Source organism: Micromesistius poutassou (genome assembly GCF_964030765.1).
Source record: "Micromesistius poutassou genome assembly, chromosome: 10".
In the NCBI taxonomy this organism is placed as follows: Eukaryota; Metazoa; Chordata; class Actinopteri; order Gadiformes; family Gadidae; genus Micromesistius; species Micromesistius poutassou.
In genome coordinates this window covers 877573-902227 of record NC_140280.1, presented here as the reverse complement: position 1 = coordinate 902227, position 24655 = coordinate 877573, and the positions used below count along the sequence as shown (strand labels likewise).

General features: G+C 50.1%; 3 protein-coding genes across 4 annotated transcripts in view; all 3 read right to left on the bottom strand.

The window, feature by feature from the left end:
* ano11 (anoctamin 11) overlaps positions 1–767 on the bottom strand; it is a gene marked incomplete at its 3' end in the record, with an annotated part of 17097 nt that extends 16330 nt beyond the window's left edge. Inside the window, exons 1-2 of the mRNA XM_084473596.1 lie at positions 660–767; positions 319–539 (exon numbers count right to left, since the gene is read on the bottom strand). Coding sequence (XP_084329722.1) covers positions 319–456 — 138 coding nt within the window. The 5' untranslated portion in view covers positions 457–539; positions 660–767. The remainder of the gene's footprint in view (positions 1–318; positions 540–659) is intronic.
* LOC311353795 (uncharacterized protein) overlaps positions 1–24655 on the bottom strand; it is a gene marked incomplete at both ends in the record, with an annotated part of 125423 nt that overhangs the window by 72019 nt on the left and 28749 nt on the right. The gene's annotated exons all lie outside the window — the stretch shown is intronic.
* On the bottom strand, positions 4401–24577 carry plekhm2 (pleckstrin homology domain containing, family M (with RUN domain) member 2). 2 transcript variants are annotated; one of them, XM_084473769.1, is made up of 20 exons: positions 24009–24577; positions 22780–22886; positions 22075–22184; positions 21486–21585; positions 21233–21320; positions 20436–20610; positions 19534–19593; positions 18285–18588; positions 15886–16818; positions 15397–15466; positions 14774–14864; positions 14453–14517; positions 13805–13893; positions 12297–12429; positions 10829–11016; positions 9945–10010; positions 8311–8470; positions 5644–5823; positions 5385–5501; positions 4401–4567 (listed from the first exon to the last, which is right to left on the bottom strand). In XM_084473769.1, exons 1-20 carry the CDS (start codon positions 24066–24068, stop codon positions 4430–4432), a joined length of 3234 nt encoding a protein of 1077 aa, XP_084329895.1. In that variant the 5' UTR covers positions 24069–24577; the 3' UTR covers positions 4401–4429. The 2 variants fall into 2 exon arrangements, with proteins under 2 accessions (XP_084329895.1, XP_084329896.1); XM_084473770.1 differs by lacking the exon at positions 19534–19593.

Below are 24655 nucleotides of genomic sequence, written 5' to 3'. Positions count from 1 at the left end.
TTAGCTCGTTATAACCAGGGACAGAGCCGTTCAGATCACAGCAGTCGGGGGAATAGTGTTTTGTCGCACTTGGCGGTTTGACACGTTTATTACAAATAAACATGAATCATATCACATAAAAATACAAAATAAATACATCTGTCCCACAGCTGGAATCAAACCGTGTAGGGTAGAGGCTCGGTGAGAACCACATCACCTCACGCTGAGCCACTTGCGTGCACTTCTCTGCACACTGTTTTTTCCACACCATTACACACAAACACACACACACAGGCATTTCTTTTTTTTTTTTGCAAGAGCGAGCGTGGGAGCGCTTACGTATCGCGGGGGGATGTAGGCGGCGTTCTGCAGGCTGCCGTAGCCGCTGCCGTCCGCAGCCTGCTCGCCGTCCACGCAGCGCACCTCCAGCAGACACTCTCCGTCATCCCGCCGCAGCCCAGAGCTCTTCTTCAGCATCACTCAGGGAGGAGAGCCGACCGCGCAAATGGTTTGGTTACGAGCCACCATCGGCACTGCAGGGGCAGAAGGAGGAGGCGGCGCTGCGGCCGGCCCACACGTAATGTATCGGGTTAAATATTTAAAAAGAGGAAGGCAAATGCATTTTGAAGATGAAAAGAACAGAAGAACACGGGTGGTGGATGCATGTTTCCGTACCGTACCGTTTGATGCTGGGATGGAGCTGGGAGGGATACAGGCAGGCAGGCAGTCAGTCAGTGTGGGTATGTTACAATCTGCGCTCCTCTCTTGTCTCCCCCTCTCTCCGCCACAGGACACCGGCAGGAGACAGAATACCGTAATCCACATAAAACACGGACAGGAGGCGTTTCAGCAGGAGGAGGGAATTAAGTGCCTAGTAGATATCCTCCCAGAACATGAATAATGTAACAGTCACTCAGGAGGAGACGAGGGGGTTTGACAGAGCATGAGCTCATCTTTCAGACCAGACGACAGGGAAACCCCCCCAACAGCCGGATCCTCGATATAGGCCAGTACCCCCACATGGACATCACCCTGCCTGAGACGGCCTGTTAATGAGGGCAATAACACAGCAGAAACCTCCCCCCGTTCTGTACGGTGTGTAGACCAAAGCCAACGTACCGTTACAGCCGGTATAAAGACATAGGGAGGGAGTAAACCAACAGGCCCACGATGCAAGATGAATAGATCGGAAAGAAAGGAACGTCTTCAATGAACTGTTGTGACGCTAAATGCCTCGGTAGTTTAAACATGAGAAACATCAGCCTGACATGAAAAGATCAAACAGTATTGAATGCATCCGTGGTAACACAGAAGGGCTCTGGAGCTAATATGATCTGACAGAGGAGTCGAAGCAAACTGTGAACTACATCGGTAACACTTGCATTAGTATCGATTCCATCCCCGTCTTCTGGTCCTGAGCGTTGCTCCAGTGAGTCTGGTTTGTGGCAGCAGCCCAGGAGGGCTGCTGGTTTGAATCCCCGTTCATACTAGGTAGTGTTGAGGCTCCCCTGAGCAAGACACCGTACCCTAACTGTTCCCTGTTTACCTTGCATGGTTAACATCGCCGTCGGTGTATGAATGTGTGCATGAAAGAAATAACGTTTCCACCCAGCAAGTGTTTAAATTTTGATTTATTTCTCGTTGTAATCATAAATTGCCTTTAACCATTCATTATCATTCAGTACCATAGCAAATGTCTATGACATAAGACATGCTTGTCTTTGTTTGTAAGCAAATTGTCTTGATTAAGGTTTTTTTTTTTTACAAATAAAAATAGAGAAAATAATAAAACATATACAATATTTACACCAAAAACATGTAACAATTAATGCATAATTGTACACAATGAACTGGTCTAAACTTCAATGGCCCGCCATGTCCATACATTTGTTTTTTTAAAAGAACAAAAATTATATTGGACATTAATTATACACCTTTATCTCAACCACAGCTCCCAGCGGTATATCTCTCCACTGCTCCTGAAATGTAACTTGGGATTATACCCCAAAGGACATTCAAAGTAGTAAACCGTTCACGTTATCCTTCTTCAATAAGCTCCCAGTGCTCGATCCATATAACTGGATTGTGTCCGCCCTCGTCGTCAACATACTGACTTACTATTATCTCCAACACCGTCACTTTCTCTCCATTACAGTGGTGACTTTAACACATCTTTACACTGAACCTAAACAGGACTTTTTAAAACAGGGTTAAAACATTAATTCTCAACAACAACAAAAAAGCAAGGTCGACTTGGGAAAAAAAAAAATCATGTAAACCTGAGATTGAGAGGCTGTGGTGAAGAAACAGAAACAAGCTGGAGCTAGTGGCACCTGGAAGACTTCAACGGACGAGGAGATAAGAGGAGTCCGCACACATCCAACTCCAAAATGCACAACTGAAGAATCACTCATTGATACTAGTTCATTGTGTTGAAATTGCAAATGTTTAAATGTTCAAACAATTACCCCCACAGGATATCTAGAGTATGCATCGTTGTTAGTTCAAGCTACTGGTTAATAACTAGTTCATAATTCCAGTTTAATGAAGTCACATTAGGGGGCGAGAGCAAAATCTTTCCCATGACCAACAACAAGAGAACATGCAGGTTTCAACTGTCACCATGATTCATAAAAAAATTTAATTGTGACTTTTAAACGCCGCCAGATTTACAATAAAGAATGCGTTAATACAAGCGTTCACGAACAAATCAACCTCAGCAAGGACTGTGAAAAGGGTGCGGTGCTCTGGTCGAGTCCATCTCCTCCCTGCTGCTGCTGCAGTGGTTATCAGCGATGACTCATGACCCAGAAAAGTCTCTTCCTAAACCAGGGCCGAGCAGACCATCTCTGACAGAGTGGTGAAGGCTAACGACATAATATTACTAAAATGTTCCACATAAATACATAACCATTATTAAGAAAGCACACATTTCTGCTGTTCCCATTTCACCTATGTCATTTGAACAAAGAAAAAACACACACACTTTTGACAATAGATTTGTACCAATGACAAACTGGTTGGAAAACAAAATGTGCAAAAAAAAAGAAGGAATTCTGAAGAAATCTCCCGAATGAGGAAAGTTCAAAGGGAGAGTCGAGCATATGAAGAGCAGATCAGCGCTTTGATACCGCAGCCTTGCAGGAACAGCATCTCCTCAAGCAAGCTTATTTCATTAGGAAGGGACGCGCCATGTACAGTATATTCCCTCAACCCACGAATGCTATTTACTACGTCTACATTGGACAGGGGTAATAATCGTGGACAGCACTGTGGTATGTCTCTGCACTGTCCACGTAGCAGAGTTGAGGTTCAGACGTGTTGCAACTGAGCACGCCACTTCCTTTGAGCAACAAGTGTGTTCTCCACAGAGTAGGACGTGGACACATGGAGTGTGTCAACTCTTAAACCTCCTGGCTTCATATGGCTTTCTCACACAATAATGAACCTATTTGTCTTCATACATGCATCAATTCAAAGCGTGACTTACTGCATGGTGGGTTACATGTGTACACATTACACAAGCCACCACCAGACAAGCCAGAGGAACGCTCTTGGTTTTGCTTAAGGGCACTTCAAATGAACACATCTTTTGATTTGCTTCTTTAAGCTGTTATATATTACCGTAATGTACTTATTGTAACTGCTTAATGCCGTGAATGTAAATGTACTGTGCCAGCAGGTACTTCCTCTACTGAACCATAAGAGAGGGGAGATGATGCCGGGAACACGATTCCTCCAGCGGTCCAGCACGACCTCCTGTTTAGTCAAACCCTCCTCCTGTTCCTCCTCCTCCTCCTCCTCCTCCTCCTCCTCCTCCTCCTCCTCCTCCTCCTCCTCCTCCTCCTCCTCCTCCTCCTCCTCCTCCTCCTCCTCCTCCTCCTCCTCCTCCTCCTCCTCCTCCTCCTCCTCCTCCTCCTCCTCCTCCTCCTCCTCCTCCTCCTCCTCCTCCTCCTCCTCCTCCTCCTCCTCCTCCTCCTCCTAACCTCCCCTGTGTAGTAGTAAATACTAATGCTGGTTGCCCCCGGCTACAGCATCATTACAATCCCAGAGGTCAATCCCAGAGGTCGTCAATAGTGGCTGAAAGAAAGCTCTACTTTATTAACATCCTATGTGCACTCAACGGAGGCACAATTGGTACTTCATTTAAAACAACTTCTTTTTTTTAATTTTTAAACGAGCCAGCAGGACCGACGACGGTGGTACCTGTAAATCCGTCTCTCTGGCGAGCGAGCGGGCGGGGGAAAAAAACAACAACACACACACGAGCTCCACAGCGTCCGGGTACGTTCTGCAAAGCGACGAGTTCGGAGTTCCCGTTCGGAGGCTTGGCACCCCCCCCCACCCCCACCCACCCCCCACTCTGGAACTCGCCTGTCCATGGAGCCGCAGTGTAAGATGCTGAGTCGGTAGTCAGGGTGGTCTCCGTGGCGACGGCCCTCCTCCCTCCTCAGCACCAGGGCTCCCTCTGGGCGCGGCCCCGGGCCAGGCTGTCAGCCCTCTGCCAGGCGCTGCCCATCAGGGCCACGGCCTCGCTGCAGCGCTTCCTCACCGCCGGGTCCAGCACCTCACCGCGGGGCAGCACCACCTGGGGGGGGGCCCCCGGGGGCCACACGGCACGGGTTAGAGAGGGAGGACAGTAGGGCCCCCCCCCCGGGGTTAGAGGGGGAGGACAGTAGGGGCCCCCCCCCGGGGTTAGAGGGGGAGGACAGTAGGGGCCCCCGGGGGTTAGAGGGGGAGGACAGTAGGGGCCCCCCGGGGGCCACACGGCACGGGTTAGAGGGGGAGGACAGTAGGGGCCCCCCCGGGGGTTAGAGGGGGAGGACAGTAGGGGCCCCCGGGGGCCACACGGCACGGGTTAGAGGGGGAGGACAGTAGGGGCCTCCAGGGTTAGAGGGAGGACAGTAGGGGGCCCCCGGGGGCCACACACAGCACGGGTTAGAGGGGGAGGACAGTAGGGGCCCCCCCGGGGGTTAGAGAGGGAGGACACTAGGGGCCCCCCGGGGGCCACACAGTACGGGTTAGAGGGAGGACAGTAGGGGCCCCACAGCACAGATTTTGCCGTACCGCTCAGCTTTCCCCGCGTTGAAACTTTGGGCGGTGGCGGTGGCAGCAGCCGCGTTTCTAAACACCTGGCCCTTTCACAGCGCCGCGCGGAACCCTCCGGCAGCGAGGCGGTTATGGGGGCGGTTATGGGGGCGGTTATGGGGGCGGTTATGGGGGCGGTTATGGGGGCGGTTATGGGGGCGGTTGTCGGGGCGGTTGTCGGGGCGGTTGTCGGGGCGGTTGTCGGGGCGGTTATCGGGGCGGTTGCCGCGTGGCGCTGTGAAAGCAGCTCTACTCCTCGTCCGGGCTGCAGTGAGTGACGCGTGGGGGACGGTGCGTATGTGTTTGTTTTGCTCTACCTGAAAGATCTCCCTCCAGGCGGCGTCCAGGGCCTCCAGCAGGCGGTCTCTTTCCCCACAGCCGCTGAAGTACAAAACCCAGGGAGGCAGGAACTTGGCCCGGTCCCCCGCAAACTCCTACACACACGGGGGGGGGGGGGGGGGGGGGCAGGGACAGCCGGGCGGACATGGGGAGGAACGAGTCAAAGGGTTGTGTTAAAGATCAGCCTCCAAATCAATCACTGAGCCCACAGTGGGCTTGGATAACTGGTGCCCTCACCACGACGCAGTACTGCTGCTCGGCCTGCAGGCGGACGCCGGTGACGTCGGAGAGCTCGGCCATCCCCAGCGAGCGGAAGAAGCTGGTCTGGCAGTCCTGGTGGCAGGTGAGCAGCTGGCCCGCCGTCAGCACCAGGCAGCAGGGGATGCAGGGCGTGGGGGAGGCGCCCTGGGGGATCACCTGGTGGAGGGGGGGGGGGACACAGTGGGGGGGGGACACACAAGCCGTTTCTCAATTCGTGTTCTCGTGTGTACTCGTGTGTACTTGCGTTCTCGGTAAACGTCATCAGTGGTAGCCCCAAGCACTGTTCCAATTCCAAGTACGCGAGAACGCGAGTACTGTCGTAAAACCCGGAAGTGTTCTCGATGCGTTCTCGATGAGGCCGTTCTACCGAGGATGCATCGGAGGTGACTCGTGTGGACTTGGGACCGTTAAATATCCCAGGATGCATCATCGAGTCCGCTGCTGTTCCAGTTGCGGAGTGCGTACTCGCGTTCTCGGAAGTCTGTACTTGAAAGTCCGGACTTGCCGAGTACGTACTTCCAAGTCCGCGAGAACGTAGTCCGCGTACTTGGTATTGAGAAACAGCTACTGTGTAGGCCACGCGGAGCACCGCGGGGGGGCGTCCCTCTGAGAGGGAGGGGCGCCCCCCCCCCCTTTGGAGGCGTAGGGGTACTGCGGGTACCGGGACGGGAGGGAAGGGGGAGTGTGTGTGTGTTGTAGAGAGTGAGGGTTTGGGGGGGTTGTAGCGCGGCCGTATGGCGACGCAGGACGGCGGAACGGTCAGCACTGCCCTCACTGACACACGCATATTGTATTTTTTTTTTGTATTTTATTGTGTTTTGCACGACCGTGGTCTTTACTTCTTTATTGCACTATGGTCTTTGCTCCCTGCTGCTGTAACGCTGCCAATGTCCCCACTGTGTGGGACTCATAAAGGATTATCTTATCTTATCTCAGTGGAAACACGGCCCGCTTCAGTTTTATTAATGTGGCTTTGAACGTACGAGGGGGGCGGACTTCAAATGATCCTCACACTTAAAAGGTGGTTTGTACATTGAGTGAAAGTTTTAGAGAAATTGCACCCAGAGCTACTGCTACTCAATAAGGGGGGGGGGACGGGGGGGGCACTGCCTTAATGGATGGACATTAAATCGTTAAGTCCTTGGTGTACTAACCAGCGCAAGACATATTAGAGTATTGCATCACACACATTTACATAACAGCAGCGCTTAGGAGATGATATACATATAAATACATTTCCTCTCAGCGTAAACCATTTCAGCAGAACGGTGTTAACAGGACGGCACATAGTTTCCTCTCCTGCTAGAAGACCATTCCCTGCCTGGAGCATGCTACGACTGCATCACTCACGTTTAAACACACACGCTGCTGTGGAAATGTTCACCACATATTTCTTTCTTTTATGTTCGGTGTTTCGTTTGGCGCTCTTTTGAACCGTTATGAGTTAACTCGGGGGACGGAACGGACATACAGCAGATGTAGCAGGGAAAATGCCTGGGTGAATACAGTGTATTAGCCGTTACACAATTAAAGTTGCACTGCCTTTACTTTGCACTGCCTGTCATGACACACACTATCATGGAGCACCTGACCATACATACTGTATTACTGTCTCAAAGGGTCGGGTCCTGTCCCGTCACTGCAAGCCTATTTTTGCCCTTTGCACATTCATGTGGACATTTTATTTTATTTAGTTGATTTAGTTTTTTCAGTATCTCTTATTGTCCATAGTATTCATGTAGATCTCTTTTTTTTATAGTCCTGTGTATGTTATGTGTGATGTCTTTAAAGCTACTGTCCCCTTGGGGATCAATAAAAGTATCTATCTATCTATCTATCTGTAGTCCAACTTATCGCATCGTAACCCAAGAACAATTGTCCCTTCTCTAGCAAAGTCAAAACACCTTCTTGTACTTCTTGTACATCAAATACTTAAAAGGTGCCATGACGTGCCACCAGGTGTGAGTGTGATCAGCCGTCACAAGCCGCTTAGGAAATCTGCCCCTTATGACATCACAGGTGGGCGTGTCCACCTAGATGTGTGCTGTGTGATAGATCAGTCTACCAGCCCGCCCAGTGGACTGTAGCAGACGCTGCTCATCTATCCGTCACACTCTGACTGGGAATTGACACCGCAGGCGAGAGAGAGACGTGAGCGTGACGTAGGGCGTATCAATTCACACCGGCCGCCGTTTATTTCGCTGTATTTTCAAGATTCATCCGATAATAACAGGCCCTACACGTCATAACCGAGACGCTTCAGAGATGCTTGGAGATAGAAGTGAAGCGTAAAGTGAAGCTTTGGTCGGGCCGTGAGACGGGCGCAGAACGCTGCAGCCGGTGTGGATCAGTGCACCGGTCTGAATGGATTCTATCTCTGGCTGAACGTCGGACGTCTGACGGCAACGACTAAAAAAAAACACGTCTGAAACGACTCTGGTGTAAACTGGCCTCTAGGTGGACACGCCCACCTGTGATGTCACAAGGGGCAGATTTCCCAAAAAGCGTCTTCTTGTAGCGGCTGGTGGCGTGTTCACGGGACCTTTAATACTAGGCAGCGGCGGCGGCGGCGGCGGCGGCGGCAGCGGCGGCGGCGGCGGCGGCGGCGGCGGCGGCGGTGAGCCCTGTGGGCTCCCTCCTCACCCCTTTGGACGCCGCCTGGCACAGCAGCAGCATCCAGTCGGCCATGTCCTGCTCGTGGTTGGCGCTGAGCTCCAGCGGGGGGCGCTCCAGCACGATCACCTGGAAGGCGTGCGGCCGCTCCGCGCTGTTGGAGCGCCGGCAGCCCCCGCAGTGCTCCCCCCTGGAGGGAACACGCACCGTCACATGACGTTAGGGGTGTAACCATACACTAAAGTCACGGTTCGGTATGTTTTTCGGTACAGCAGTTTTTATTATTTTATTTTTATTATACAATTTGATTTTGATTTGATTTATTAAATTGTATCAAACAAACGCCTCACACAAAAGACATAAAATATAATTGAGGATAAAAACACAATAAAGTCCAGGTCTGACGCTAGGCCTGATGTAACCTCAGAGGTCTGGACACAGACCATGGCCCTGGTCCAGTGCAGACACAGACCATGGCCCTGGTCCAGAGCAGACACAGACCATGGTCCAGTGCAGACACAGACCATGGTCCAGTGCAGACACAGACCATGGTCCAGTGCAGACACAGACCATGGTCCAGTGCAGACACAGACCATGGTCCAGTGCAGACACAGACCATGGTCCAGTGCAGACACAGACCATGGTCCAGTGCAGACACAGACCATGGTCCAGTGCAGACACAGACCATGGTCCAGTGCAGACACAGACCATGGTCCAGTGCAGACACAGACCATGGTCCAGTGCAGACACAGACCATGGTCCAGTGCAGACACAGACCATGTCCATGGTCCAGTGCAGACACAGACCATGGCCCTGGTCCAGTGCAGACACAGACCATGGTCCAGTGCAGACACAGACCATGGCCCTGGTCCAGAGCAGACACAGACCATGTACATGGTCCAGTGCAGACACAGACCATGTCCATGGTCCAGTGCAGACACAGACCATGTCCATGGTCCAGTGCAGACACAGACCATGTCCATGGTCCAGTGCAGACACAGACCATGTACATGGTCCAGTGCAGACTAGGGCTGTCAACAAATATTCTAAATTTGAATATATATATATATTCAAATTGTTTTTAAAAACAGACATTCGAAGGTGAAAATTAATATTCGAATGTGGAAAAACACACACCCCTGCAGCAGCCACAGCGCGGCCGTCTGCTTTGTGAGTGGAGGCGCACTGCACTGCAATTAATGTTCTGTTTGTTTCAATCACTGAATGAAGCCCGCCATGTTTGGGACGAGAGTGATCAGCACTCAGCATTTGTTTATTGTTGTTGTTCATTTAAACCAGTACCGCGCAGAGAGAGTGAGGGGGAGCGAGAGAGAGAGAGAGAGTGTGAGGGGGAGAGAAAAAGAGAGCGAGTGAGCGAGCGAGTGAGCGAGCGAGAGCGAGGTCTGCGGTCTTGGCCATCAGTTCATTTACTAGTTTTTGTGTAGGTAATATGTTGTCAAATATGTTTAAACTTAAATAAACCACCTATACAAGTAGTTATGTCTCGTTGTATTAGCTTGTCCTGTTATTGACGTAATGCGTGTCATTGACAAATATAGATATTCGAATTAGTAGTGAATATATGTTGAATATATGGGAATATTCGAACGTCACTTTTGAGTAATTCTGACAGCCCCGGTGCAGAGGGCAGCGAGGGGACCTACCCCATGGTGATGGACAGCACAGGGGCCACGTCCGTCCGCTCTGCATACTGGTACAGGATCCCATTACTGCAGAGGTAGGGGACACACACAGTAAGAGAAGAACACACACACGCCACACACACACACACACAGACCAACCACACAACCCCACACACACACACACACACACACACACACACACACACACACACACACACACACACACACACACACACACACACACACACACACACACACACACACACACACACACACACATACATAGACCAACACACACACACATAGACCAACACACACACACACACACACCACACCAAACACACAGAGACACACACACACACACACACACATAGACCAACACACACACCACACCAAACACACACACAGACACACACACACATACACACACACACACACACACAGACCAACACACACACACACACACACCACACCAAACACACAGAGACACACACACACACACACACATAGACCAACACACACACCACACCACCACACACACACACACACAGACCAACCACACACCACACCAAACACACACACACACACACACACACACACACACACACACACACACACACACACACACACACACACACACACACACACACACACACACACACACACACACACACACACACACACACACACAGACCAACCACACACCACACCAAACACACACACACACACACACACACAGACCAACCACACACCACACAGAGACACACACACACACACACACACACATAGACCAAACACACACACACACACACACACACACACACACACAGACCAACCACACACCACACACAGACCAACCACACACACACACACACACACACCCCCCCCCCCCCCCCCCCCCCTACCTGAGCACCAGGTAGCAGGTCTTCCACAGCTCCTTGCCCAGCAGCGTGGTCCCGGCGCGGTACAGCAGGCAGCCCTCCTTGGTGCTGGAGGAGGCCGCGCCGGGCGGCCCCCCCCGGGGGGACAGGGCGGCGTCCATGGGGTCCTCCCAGTGCACCAGGGCGTACAGCTGGATGGACACCTCCGACACCTGGGGGGGGGGGGGGGGCACAGAGCTGGTCAGGGCACAGGGCGTGGGGCTGGGCGATGTGGCTGAAGGACATATCACGATATAACTTGATCATATTGATCGATATCGATAGATATCGATAACTAGTGATCATTACCTAAAAATCACACCGTGCTGATATACAGTACAACAGCACGACCTCGAGTGTGATATTGCTTTTATACAACAGTGCTACGAGCACATTTTATTAGTTAACAGTAATAAGAAACAAGAGATTATGATTTGTTTGTTTAGTAATCATTTATTCGGCTCCGCCAACAAAAATAGTTCCGCAACTGAAGGGAGACTAGGCTGTTGCCAGGCAACACATATACAGTACGGTTATTAGAACGCCCGTACAGCGGAGTGATTATGTCTGTGAAAAGTCCCAGTGCTGTTATACTGTATATCAGCACTATGGAATGTCTCGTTGTCCAATCAAATTGCTCGGTTGGGACCGGTCGGAACTAACTGTTGTATAATGATCGATATCGATAGATATCGATAACTAGTGATCATTACCTAAAAAGACTAGGAATTAGCATGCTGGAAACACTTGTGTTTAACACTTAATACGACCTTCCACTGTTCTTCATTGATCAATACTCCAATGTTGATACAACAATGAAAAAAAATAAACTATTGTAAATAAGTATGGAACCGTGTTTGTGTAACAAACCCAGCTGTTAGATTCGGTGGTCCAGTCTCTTATCGATATATATTAAACATGTTTTATGTTGATATTGATCAAAAGTCTAGGGTCACAATACGATAATTTATCGTTTTATTGCCCATGCCTAATAGGGCGTGGATTGTATCACAACGGGGGTCCTCTGATGGGATGGTGACCGATATAGAGGCTGAACAACACTTGGATCCGATCCCCATGTGAGCGCCACGTGGCGGGGACGCGTCCTGGCAACCCCCCGTTACTAAACACACCTGTGTCATCAAAGAACATTCCATTGGGCTAAACAGCTCACCCATCTCTCAGTTTAGTTACATCTTTATTGTCTGCCGTTTAGATCTTCTAATGAGACGTCTAATGTACTGTGAAAGTATTTGTTTTGTACTGTCGATGTGTGGCTGTGTGTTGGTACACCCGGGCCCTCCGTGCAGTGTGTCACGTTCTCATGTTTACCGACAGTCAACATCCTAGTGCTTTCTGACTGAAGCCTCCCCTCTAGGACAGACGCACACCACCTTAACGATGACGTTCCCTCTCATGCAGAGCGGCCCCGGTCAGCAGCGAGGGGCCCTACCTCGCAGTGAGCCTCCTGGGAGACGAACTTGGTGAGGGCCAGCTTCTCCATGGTGGCGTCGGTCAGCACCGAGGGGTAGGGCGGCTCCCGGCAGCCCTTCACCATGGCCGAGCGCAGCGCCTCCAGCAGCCACCTGGGGGACACAGCGCCGCCCGCAGGGTTACGTCAGCAGCTCTGACCTCAGGAGCTCTGACCACAGGAGCTCCAACCACAGGAGCTCCGACCACAGGAGCTCCGACCACAGCAGCTCTGACCACAGGAGCTACGACCACAGGAGCTCCGACCACAGGAGCTCCGACCACAGGAGCTCCGACCACAGGAGCTCCGACCACAGGAGCTCCAACCACAGGAGCTCCGACCACAGCAGCTCCGACCACAGCAGCTCCGACCACAGCAGCTCCGACCACAGCAGCTCTGACCACAGGAGCTCCAACCACAGGAGCTCCAACCACACAGGAGCTCCAACCACAGGAGCTCTGACCATAGGATCAGTGCAGGCCATGAGAGGGTTTTCAGGGTCGCCTTGAGCAGCTAGGGCTGGGCGATTAATCAAATTTTGATTGCGATTTCGATTTCAGAGTGAAACGATCACCAAACTAATATAATCGAGTTGAAATTATTTTTATTTTTATAGAAATTGCAGAACAGCTGGATTCATATCTGGACTTTATTTTCTATTTGACTATTTTGTGTATTTTCTTAAGGGGAAATTTCAAAGTTCTCATTTAAAAAGTGTTTTTTTTTTTTGGAGAGAAATTACGAATAAATGCATCATGTTTTCAAACTCAAAAATAATCGTTTGAATAATCGAGATTTCAATATTGACCAAAATAATCGTGATTATGATTTTTTTTTTCCATAATCGAGCAGCCCTACCTTGAGCCCTTTCTATCGCTTATCGTTGGTTCCATCGTTGATCCATAAAAGGAGACTTGGGCATCAGGGATCGGCATGAGACACAATCAATGTTGGCTAGGGGTGTAACGATGCACTCAGTCATACCGACATTTTTCGGTACGGGTCTAACGGTTCGATGCACGTTTCATTTCGGTACGTACCGAGTGAAAAAAAAAAAAGAATAATTTTTTGAATAAAGGTTTTATTGATTATCACACTCTGTGAGTGTCTTGTCTTGTCCTGATGTTTTGTGTTGAGGACCACAATGGAAATAAGTCCTGGACTTGATTGTGTTCTTATCCTCAATTGTATTTGATGTCTTTTCATTTGTGTAAGGCATTTGTTTGATACAATTGAATAAATCAAATCAAAATCCAATTGTTTAATAAAAATAAAATAATAAAAACTGCTGTACCGAAAAACATAACCGAACCGTGACTTAAAAACCGAGGTACGAACCGTGACTTTAGTGTATCGTTACCCCCCTAATGTTGGCTTTGCGTTTTTAATAAATTATTATAGGGGAGGGTTAGGGTTATTATGCCACGGACTGATTAATGGATCAGTATTCCCATGAAGGAACAGAGTAGGACAGTCCCCCCAACACTCACATGGTCAGGGAGAAGTCCGCCGCGTCCAATAGGAACTGCCGTCGTCGGTTGGTGCAGACCAGCATCAGCGTCTGCTGGTCCAGCCCGACCTGCAGGACACAGGAGCAGGACACAGACAGGTCAAGCTGTGCCGTGCCGCACTGGAACCCACGTGCATGCTATGGTTGCTCCCCACCGCTGCCTCAAGTAGACTGTGCCACCTGCTGCGGTGGGTTTATCTACCGACCGGGCTGCAGGGGCGGAGCTAGAGCTACTGCAGAGTATTGGTTGGTTGGTTAGTCGCAAGGAATCGTTGGAATTCTTTTTTTTTTTTTAAGATTTATTTTTGCATTTTGTCTGCTTTATTATAGAGAGAGATAGAGAGGAAAGTGTGTGAGAAGACAGAGGAGAGGACATGCAGCAAATGACCCCAGGCCGGATTCGATCCTGGGTGTCTGCGTTCAGGACTGTGCCTGGTACGGTACGCGCTTTAGCCCAGTGCGCCACCGGGGCGCCCCAAGGGTTGGAATCTCTAACATTTAGCAGTGGGACAACAACACAAGGGGTGGGGGTGGGGAATGGGTCTGGGTACGGCCGCGTTTGTGTCTATTTTTTTTGTGAAGACGTCTTCAGCATCAACTCGATGTGGAGGGTTGAAGCACCACGTACGGAGATGTAGTCCAGCTCGTTGTAGGAGACGGCTTCCTCCACCGTGTAGGGCTTCTCCGCAGCACCTGGAGGTTACCGCCGCAAGGGAGCAGACCAGAAACAATCCTTTACCTGGTGAATAGTCTGGTTTTTTTTGCATGGTTGCTTAGTGCTCAAATAACATCAACCGGCCATTTGGTAAAAAAAATAAAATACGGTGCCTATCAAATAACAAAGATACAGTTGTAATAAAGAAATTAAATAATAAATAGCAGACATTTAAGAACCAGCTCATGTCAATGGCCAAAACCAGCAGTGGGTTTCCAGCATCTGCCCACTCACCTTTTCTGAGCAGATAGATGTAACAGTCTGTCAGCAGCAGGTACAGGGGCTGCAGGTCCCCCTCCATGTGTCCCGTACTCATCTTCACCATCTGGCAGAGAGACATCAGCCACCATCAGGTCTTACTCAACATGTGTACAATCACAGGCAATGACAGAAGATCATACTCAAGTGTTCATGATTGTGTAACATAAAGTTATTTTTAAACCTAGGGTAGGCAGTTACAATCTTTCTTGTATTTTGTTTGTTCAAATTGTCTTCACATCCCGACTAGTAATCAATGAATGAAATCCTCTGATCAAAACATTCATCTGGTATCTGTGGCTGTCGCAAGCTTGTAATAAGCTTGGTCTCCCTGTCTGTCTAATGACAGACAGGGAGAGACAGATGAGTGCACTCATTGCACAAGACGGGAGACTTCCACCAGGCTAGGCAGAGCTGTTGCTAAAGCCAGCGAGCCAGTCATGTGTTCTGGGGGAGTGGCTTTGGACGCACGCCTGAAGGCAGGGGAGGGATTTCTTTCGAAAATCGAGTGTCTCTCGCTGGTACCTCCAAAATGACCCTAACTTTAAACTCATACTGCAATCAAACGTGCATCCATTGTAAGTGGTATTCTCCTTCACCTTGTAGAGCTGCTCTTCATTCTCTCTGAACACGTGAATCATAAGCAGCAGCAAGTGGTTGTTGTCCACCCTGAAATATAAAAAAAGGGGGAGACAAAGTTATGCTTGACGCGCTGCCGTCTCGCTCGTAACTTAACGGGCTTAACAGCGTGAGCTTAACATTGTGTGCTGATCTGTTAAGCAGCCCTCAGGGTTTTCCACTCTTTGTGAATGCCTTGTGGTGCTCTGGAGAACCTCTGGGTTTTTTTAATACGTGAGAAGGATAGCAAAGATACGTGGCAGTAAATATGTTGAGCAAACTTTTACCTAACTGGAGATTAATTCAGGTAAGGTTAGGTAGAAGATGGATAATTATAATAATTATCTACAAACCTACGCCAACATCACGTTAACGATTATAGCTGCCAGGGAACCTGAATTTCCACTCGAAAAAAAACCAAAACAAACCAGACATGCAAATATATTATATAACGTTTGTGGAACTCCTACTTGAACTCTGCCGAGTGACAATCCTCCGTGGGACTGAGCATCTCCTCGTCGTGCAGCTGCTCCTCCTCCTCCGCCTCTCCTCCTCCTCCTCCTCCTCCTCCTCCTCCGCCCGTCTGCTCCTCTCCCGCGGGCCGGAGGAGGAGGAGGGCCCCGCCCTCGCCCTCGCCGGGCCTCAGGGCGGGCTGCGCTCCCTCCTCCGCCGCTGCCGCTCCTGCATCTTCAGCAGCACCTTCAGCAGCTTCTGACTCACCAGCGCCTGCAGGGTCATGACGGCCACCACCCTGGGCAGCAGGCTCTGCACCGCGGGGGCCAGCGGCGCGGGGCTCTGCGGGGCTCTGCGGGGCCAGGCCAGCGGGACCGGGACCAGGCGGCTCCCCCCCTTCAGCGCCATCGTCAGGCGGCTCTCCTCCCCCGGCGTCCTCCCGAAAGGGCTGCCGCGCCGGAGGCCGGGGGCCGCGGTCCCGGTCGCGCCCCCCGCCGTTTGACGCCCCCGCCGCCTCCGCTCCCTCCTCCTCGGCCGCGTCGTCCAGGGTGCCGTTGAAGCGGTCCACCACGTCTCGCAGGGGCTGGCCCACGCCGTCCATCGAGGTGTCCGTCATCTGGGGGAGCCGCAGGTAGGGCTCCTCCTCCTCCTCCTCCTCCTCCCCCTCCCCCCCCGCCCCCTCCTCCTCCCCGGCGTCGTCCGTGCTCCTCCTGCTCGTCCGCCTTGCGACCGCTCCGCTGTGCGCCGGACTGTTGGAGGAGGAGACCACCTCCTCCTCCTCCTCCTCCTCCTCCTCCCCGGCGGCGGCCCCTCGCGCCGCCGGGCGGTCGGGGGTCTGCGGGCTCTCCTCTGGCTCCACCAGGTCAGAGGAGGAGTTGTGGAGGCTGCTGACGGAGCCGCTGGAGCTCTTCCCTCGTCTCTTCTTCAGAGGCTTCCTCCGTTTGGCCAACCTGAAAGAGAGGACCGTTTTTTTATTTAATTTCACCAGGAAAGTCTCATTGAGATTAAAAACCTATTTTTCAAGAGGGAGTCCCGGTCAAGAGGCAGCAAAAAAAGGCAGCAAAAGTTACAGTTACAACATACAGACAAGCAATTAGAATTAAGAAAAACAGTTACAAGTAAAGGAGGTCGTCTCAAGTGCTCTCAGGCGGGATTTAAACACATTCAAAGAAATCTGTTCTGTTATTGTTATGTCTTTTTGCAGCATGTTCCATGTAGAAGGAGCAGAGTACATGAAAGCCCTTTTTCCCCAATTGGCAAATGGAACAGACAGCAACAACTGACCATTTGAACGCAAACCATAAGAATCAACACTTCTCCGTGTGATTAGATTACAGATGTAGGAGGGCAGTAGTCCAAGCCTTGTATATAAAAGTGCATCAGTGTCCCAGCCTCCTGGTGGACAAAGAAGGCCATCCCACTCGAGAATACAGTTCACAATGATGGGTCAGGGCTCCACAGTTAGTAATAAACCTGAGATTACTAACTAATACACCTTACTAACTAATACATCTTACACCTAAAATGGATAAAAAAGTTGCAGTGACAAGCTGCTTTTTCACCTCAAAAGAGAAACAAAACTTATTTCGGAAGAAGAAACACAATTTAAGTTTGAGTTCCTTGACAAGATTGTCAATACGGGGCTTGAAGGGGGAGCTATGAGTTACCGCGCCGATTTAAAAAAAACAGGAAACTCCCAACAAACAACTTCTACGCTTGATGGTAGGGCTGGGCGATTAATCGAATTTTGATCGTGATTTCGATTTCAGAGTGAAACGATCACCAAACTAATATAATCGAGTTGAAACGATTAAAAAAAAAAAAAAAAAGATTTTTTTTTTTAAAGAAATTGCAGAACAGCTGGATTCATATCTGGACTTTATTTTCTATTTGACCATTTTGTGTATATTTTTAAGGGGAAATTTCAAAGTTCTCATTTACAAAGTGTTTTTTTTTTTTGGAGAGAAATTATGGAATAAATGCATCATGTTTTCAAACTCAAAAATAATCGTTTGAATAATCGAGATTTCAATATTGACCAAAATAATCATGATTATGATTTTTTCCATAATCGAGCGGCCCTACTTGGTGGTCACGTGTCCATCCCACTGTACCCATTAAGGACCAGCGGTGGTCACGTGTCCATCCCACTGTACCCATTAAGGACCAGCGGTGGTCACGTGTCCATCCCACTGTACCCATTAAGGACCAGCGGTGGTCACGTGTCCATCCCGCTGTACCCATTAAGGACCAGCGGTGGTCACGTGTCCATCCCACTGTACCCATTAAGGACCAGCGGTGGTCACGTGTCCATCCCACTGTACCCATTAAGGACCAGCGGTGGTCACGTGTCCGTCCCACTGTACCCATTAAGGACCAGCGGCGGTCAGCCAGCGGGGCTGAGACCAGCGTTCACCTGATGACCTCCAGCTGGGTGCTGCTGCTCTCGCCGTCCTCCCAGGAGGCCCGGGAGCCGTGGCGACCGGGCGCGTGGACGGGCGTGGCGTCGGCCGAGGTGTTGGTGTCCGAGTCGTGGTTGAAGGGGTTGTGCCGGAACACGGGGCTGTGGGGCGGCGAGGGGGGCGGGGCCACCTTCAGGGTCACCACGGAGACGGTCGCCACGGCCGCCGCGGAACGGAGGACCACCGAGTCGCCCACCACCGTCTGGGGGTCGGAGCCGCTGGAGCGGGGGCAGCTGGCGGGGTCGGTGAGGTCCCCCTCTGCAGGGCGGACGACAGACACCGGGGGGGGGGTTAGGGCGGTAATGTACGCACTGCAGGGCACGCTGCACGGGGAGGTCGTTTTGTTGCAGGCTCAGGCTGCAATAAACTGATATCCCAGAGGGCGGGAGATAGAGAGAAGCTTTGTTTGCTGTGACACAGGCCGCTGTCAAAAGTTCTCATGTGGCTAGAGTTATTGAACACAATATGCAACATCTGGTTTAAGGTTGTTTTTAATCCAACAAAAATCTTACTAAAATGTTGCATGCGTTAAAAAAAAAAAATAATCTAGAGCGCACATCTTAATAAAATGTGGAGAAAAAGTTGAAAATTCGAAGATAAGTTTGGTTCCTTCGAAAGGAACCAAACTTATCACAAATTGACACTACGATACTGAATCTATAATGTGCAGATGGAGACTAAAGTACGAGCTCAGGGTAACATCGGTCGGTGCCACACAACGCAACATGAAGAAAGCATTCCGGAAAGACACACACCAGACGGTCTGACGGAGAATCAGGGCACAGTGAGTTTCAGCCGCACAAATCATCGATCTTTTTTTTACGCCACGGATTACAACGAACACATCGAGAGCCTGAGAGAGAATCGAGTGAAGCGCTCACATAGCATGACAGACGCCGGGATATTAAAAGACGTTAGACAAGTTCGCCCCCAAAGTGCCTGCAGGCGTACAAAGCTTTACAGTCGAATGTTAGAGGACAAGAAAAGCACGCTGTGTCCAAGCCCCCTCGTTGTTACACCATCGAGTTCTGCGGTCTAGCCAGGGAACCCCACTCCATGCACACACAACACAACAGTACGATAGGCACATGCGCAGTGCTATGGGGGGGTGGGGGTGGAGGTGGGGGTGGAGGGTAGGGGTGGGGGGGGGGGCAGGGGAGCATGGTCACGGGTGAAAGGGAGGGGGGTCAACCAATGTCCCACCTTCCCAGTCTGCACTGGGCAGAGACTGCAACACAGGGAAGATGTCCCCAAAATCATAATCTAAAAAAAAAGGAGGGAGAAGACGGACTGTTAGAGAACAGAGCGTGGACACAAGAGACAGAGGAGGACGACGTGAGACAGACAACAGCACAACATTGGGGACAACAGAAGGGTATTGGAACAGTACATTAAAACAACAACAACAACAGACGTAATGAAAGGGAATTAGAGGAGATGGGAGATGGGATTTAATGAGGGAGGCCACTTAACGGGCTGTGGGCGTAGGTGATTACAGCGTTCACATATAGCGCGCTGCCATCACTCCAACAGCATTTGTCTTCAACTGAAGACACAACACTTTTCTTTCACGTCATCCACATCCTTTAGTCTGACATTTTTAACAGCTTTATATCCCTCTCTCTCGAGTTACCACAGCCATCCCATTACAGTAATAGTTACAGCATCCATCCCCACTGCAGAGAATGCATGCACAGACACAGCCTGCATCGAACTAGCCAGGGTATTTGTTTAGCTTTTGAATCCCATAATAATAATAAAGGCAAATAACAAGACTGGAGTGTGGAGGTAATTGAGGCAAGTTCAAAGTCAAAATGTACAGTAAAAAAAATGGATAATTCACTGTGAAGTATGGAGCTAAAGTAGAGGCTTATTTTAAAGCCCACCCAGCCTAATGTATGTTTTTATCCAGGAATCTGCGGGTATATCTTTAGAGGACTCTTACGTGTATATATCAAACAAACACAGCGAGATAGTTTGTCTCTGTGCGTACAGAAAAGATCCGTCATACATATCAAAAAAAAACATCTAAAACGTTATTCTATACCTGAGGTGCAAATCTAATAAATAAAGCGTTGTGAGGAACAAAGGAACGGTCTCCGTACCTTCACTGGACGGCGCGATGGCGCTGTCGTCCCACTCCAGGTTGGTGGAGGTGAGGGACGTGAAGGAGTGGAGGGACAAGCTGTCGGAGCTGGGCAGCCGCTCCTCAAAGTCCAGCAGGTTCTGGGGTTTGTAGTACTCGGGCATGTAGGGCGCCACGTCCAAATAGGGAACGTCCTGGGCCGGCGTCCACAAGCAGGTGTTAGGTGACAGCGAGCGAATACACAGGAATACAAAGGGAGCTTGACCTGACGTCATACCATGATACTGTGACCTGAATCAATAAAGAAGTTGAGTCCTGAACTTGTACGTGTGTATTTTTTTTGGAACAGATATGTGGGGATGATCAGGGAGCAGGTATTGACTAGCCTGGTTATTGCCAGACCAAGAAAATGACAGCAGCTTCCCCAGACCAAGATCAATCATAGATTGACCAAGATCAATCATAGATTGAACTTGGTCCAAGCTCAAGCTCAATCATAGATCAATCGTAGATCAATCGTAGAGTGCACGTTGGTCTGGGGAAGCAGTCATTTTCTTCAGCACAAGAGGCGTGATCAACGGGCGGAGTTAAACTGACTCTGTATTCAATTGGCTGCTTGCCGTCGCTTCCCTGTCATCATTGGTGTTAAACCAGCCAATAGCGCGCCAGGGGGGAGAAGCCAGCTCGGTGATTGGCTCCCGCAAAAACGTATCGAAACTAGAAAGAAATGCATCGCTCATCTCCAGACCCTTCTGCAGGGCCGAACTCAAAACCGCCGGCAGAATGGTAGCGGGGCTACCCGGTCCAGGTACTGACCAGCTCCAGGTCAAAGCGGATGAACTCCAGGCCCGACACCAGCGTGAGGAAGAGGGTCAGGTGGTCGTGGCTGCAGACCAGCGCGTTCCTGGGAGGGGAAGACGGCAAACGTTAGCGGTCGGTCAAAGAGGGATGGGCACGCCGTGGTCAGAGACGAGCAAGAGTGGAGAGAGAGAGAGAGAGAGAGAGAGAGAGAGAGAGAGAGAGAGAGAGTGGAGAGAGAGGGAATGGCTTTGAGTTCTTGAGCATTCACTTGAAGTAGTATTTGTGCAGCAGGGCCTGGTTCTCCTGGAAGAGGCGCAGGTAGCTCTCCAGTGAGCTCTCGCTCAGGGCCAGGTACAGCCACGCTCGGCCTGCAGACGACACACAAGACAGGCGGACGTATGTTGAGCTGTGGTGGCGCTGGCGCTTCGGTGGAGTCGGAATGAGCGAATGAGGTCAGAGCATGTATCTCAAGAAGGAATATGGAGTGTTCACATTATCCGTTGAGGAGAGTGGAAAGGTTCTTATTTCAAGATCTGAAGAAATCATCACTACTAAATATTCACTACAATGCCTGTAGGCTTTTGGATACCAACATATGACTATCAATACGGTTTCTGTCACACTCCAGTCACTGTAAAAATATGTGTAAATGAAGGACGATGTGTGGTGGAAATGACACCAATGTGCGACTTTCCTTTCTCCTGAGACTGTTTAGAACTAGTTCTGCATTCTAAATACTAGTGTGGGGGCAACAGTCCCACACACACTTTGCATAATGCATGTGATTGTGCGTGGGACAGTTTGTAGTCATGTGTAGACATGTAGGCGTGTACGTATCGTGTCGGCTGGGGGCTCACTTCGACCGAGGTTGGTGGCGATGTGCTGCAGCTCGTCTATCTGTCGGACCGCCTCCTTCCTGGTGAAGTGGAGGACCAGCACCCAGTAGCCGGAGGAGATGTCCTGCAGCCTTAAGACGTCATGAACATCATCACTATTAACCTTTCAGTTTGGGAGAATCATCATCAAGGGAAAACAAGTGCAGTCTGAAATGTAGTCATTGAACATATTCACCCGCTCCAGGATTTTGTTACCGACGTGAACTGCATAAATTCAAAAGTAAATACGAAATCTATACACGGTATCTATCAATCAATCTATCTAAGATAACAACAAAACATTTGAGTTCTCTATGGACACTTTCATTCAAAGAATACAGACTAGATATACTCAAATACCCATGCCCATCTCTACAGACTATGTAGAGATAATATGTTAACTGTGGCAACCCGGCCTTGTCAATTAGCCAGATGTAGAGCACCTGAGGAACAGGTGGAGAAATAGCCCGCTTCTCCACTCATTCAGGGCTCACATGTGGAGAGACCGGTCCGTCAATTCCTCCCAGATTTTAGTTATCTTTGTACTTTTGATTTTGCAATAAACGTGCCTTTTTGGCTTTTGCCTGGTTGAATCGGGTCCTGGTTGGAGTAAGGCGGTTCACTGCCCAAGGCGGGTTGCCACATAACTCTAAATCCTCAGACTGATATTCTTGGATCTGGTCTCACCCGTACAACAGAGCATGGTCCAAATGCTCACACAGCCGCTGCAGGACGCGGTCGTGGTTGCGAATGGCAGGAGTTTCATCTTCACACGCAGCAAAGTAACTCTGCAACTGTCAGCAGAATGATGCAAAATCAAGAATTTGCAAATGTCTACCAGCTGTCCTCTGAAGAACGTGACTGTCGATGTCTGTCTGTCTGTCTGTCTGCGTGTGTCAGACATCTCAGCTTTCCCCTTTCACAGTTGACTGCCATTTCGATGACATTAGTACCAAGGCACTGCATCAAGTCTGCATTTTCAGCACTGAAGCTTTTCGAATGGACACCGCCTGTGACGTTGGAAGCGCTCTAAAACACTGTGAAAAACAGATGGTGGAAACAACCAGAAAGGAAGGCTGGAAATAACTTGTAGGGTTGTGACCCCGAGGAAGGCCGACATCAGTTTGCCTTTAATAAAGAATAAAGATGCCTTTAATCAGGACTAAGTCGATGGGATTCCCATTGAAAGGACAGCATGCACCTTGTTGGAGGTGGGAACCATACAAAGGGGTATGGGTTTCAGTCAACAAGGGGTATTATCATCCTCTCTGATCTGTTTCTGGGGGTCATCGTTTAAATAAAGGATGCATTGAACTGAAAGAAAAGTCAGAAATTAGATTGCCATTTCAATCACCTGACAGCCATGTGACTTTAGATCAGGGAGGGAAAGAGTTTCAAAGGCTGCTTGTGGAAACAAGTTGGACTGGATATCCTGCCGCTGAAACTGAAACGCTGAAAGTTGTTGTCCGTCAGTTGAGTTCGTTTTACAGTAAAACACTCACATGGTAAAAAAGCTTGCAGCTTGCAGCCTGCGTGTACATTTGATGCCTTGTTTGCAAACAACACATCATTGTGTTAACTACTCAACTGATCGTCAAATGCTGTGCACAACAACACAACACAACGCCGCATTAAAAAGCCAGAGGGCTGAGTGGCATCAATGTGACATTATGCATAGAACATTTCAATTACACCGACAGTGGTCAAACACAAGGGTGTTAAGAGGAACAAACAGCGCGCTGTTACTGGGGCGAGGCCCTGTATGTGACGTCCCATTCGTTCGACTTGGAAGTAACTCTTTTGAAAAGCAAAACCTTAATAATTAACACATTTCGAGTACTACAACCACTGCCTTTCAAATGGGCACGTCGGCCCAATGGCGAGCGACGACAAGCAGACCCCCCAGCTCAGCTCACCTTCTTCACGGACAAAGAAATGTTCTCCAGTATTCGGTCCTTGACTTTGAGCGGATCCATCCCTCTGTTCCTCGGCGGTTGTGCGGCAGCGGGCGGTCAGCTGATTCCCTCCCTCCGGCACACACACACACACACACACACGCGTCGTGCTGCTAGCGTTCACGTTGACACACACTGACTGACTACTACTACTAGCATTGGAGGCTCCGACGTTGTTATTTCCTCCACCGAATAAACACTTTGAGTTGAGGCGGTTTAACCGAATTGCCCCATCAACAATGTGTGTCGCAGCGGGGTGCAGGATGCGTGCTGTCGGCTCCAGGCTCCGCGCTCCGCTAGCAGCAGGGTAGCAGCTAGTAGCGGGGTCTGGTGGTGGTGGTGGTGTCCAATGTTTACTGCAGCTTCAATGGCATGTATTATCTCTATATCGAGCTGGTGGACGGCATTTATGTATTTATTTGTTTTTTACCAGATCTGCGCCTTTCTCGTCTTTGATAGCATGATGTCAAAGTGCATTCCGCTCCGTGGGTGTTTTCAGTTTCATTAGCAGCTCCTAGCCTAGTGCGAACCGACAGCTCACCGCGGTGCGTCACCGCTGACGGACCGGCTGCCCCACTGACCGCGCAGCGCACAAGTCACTCACTCTC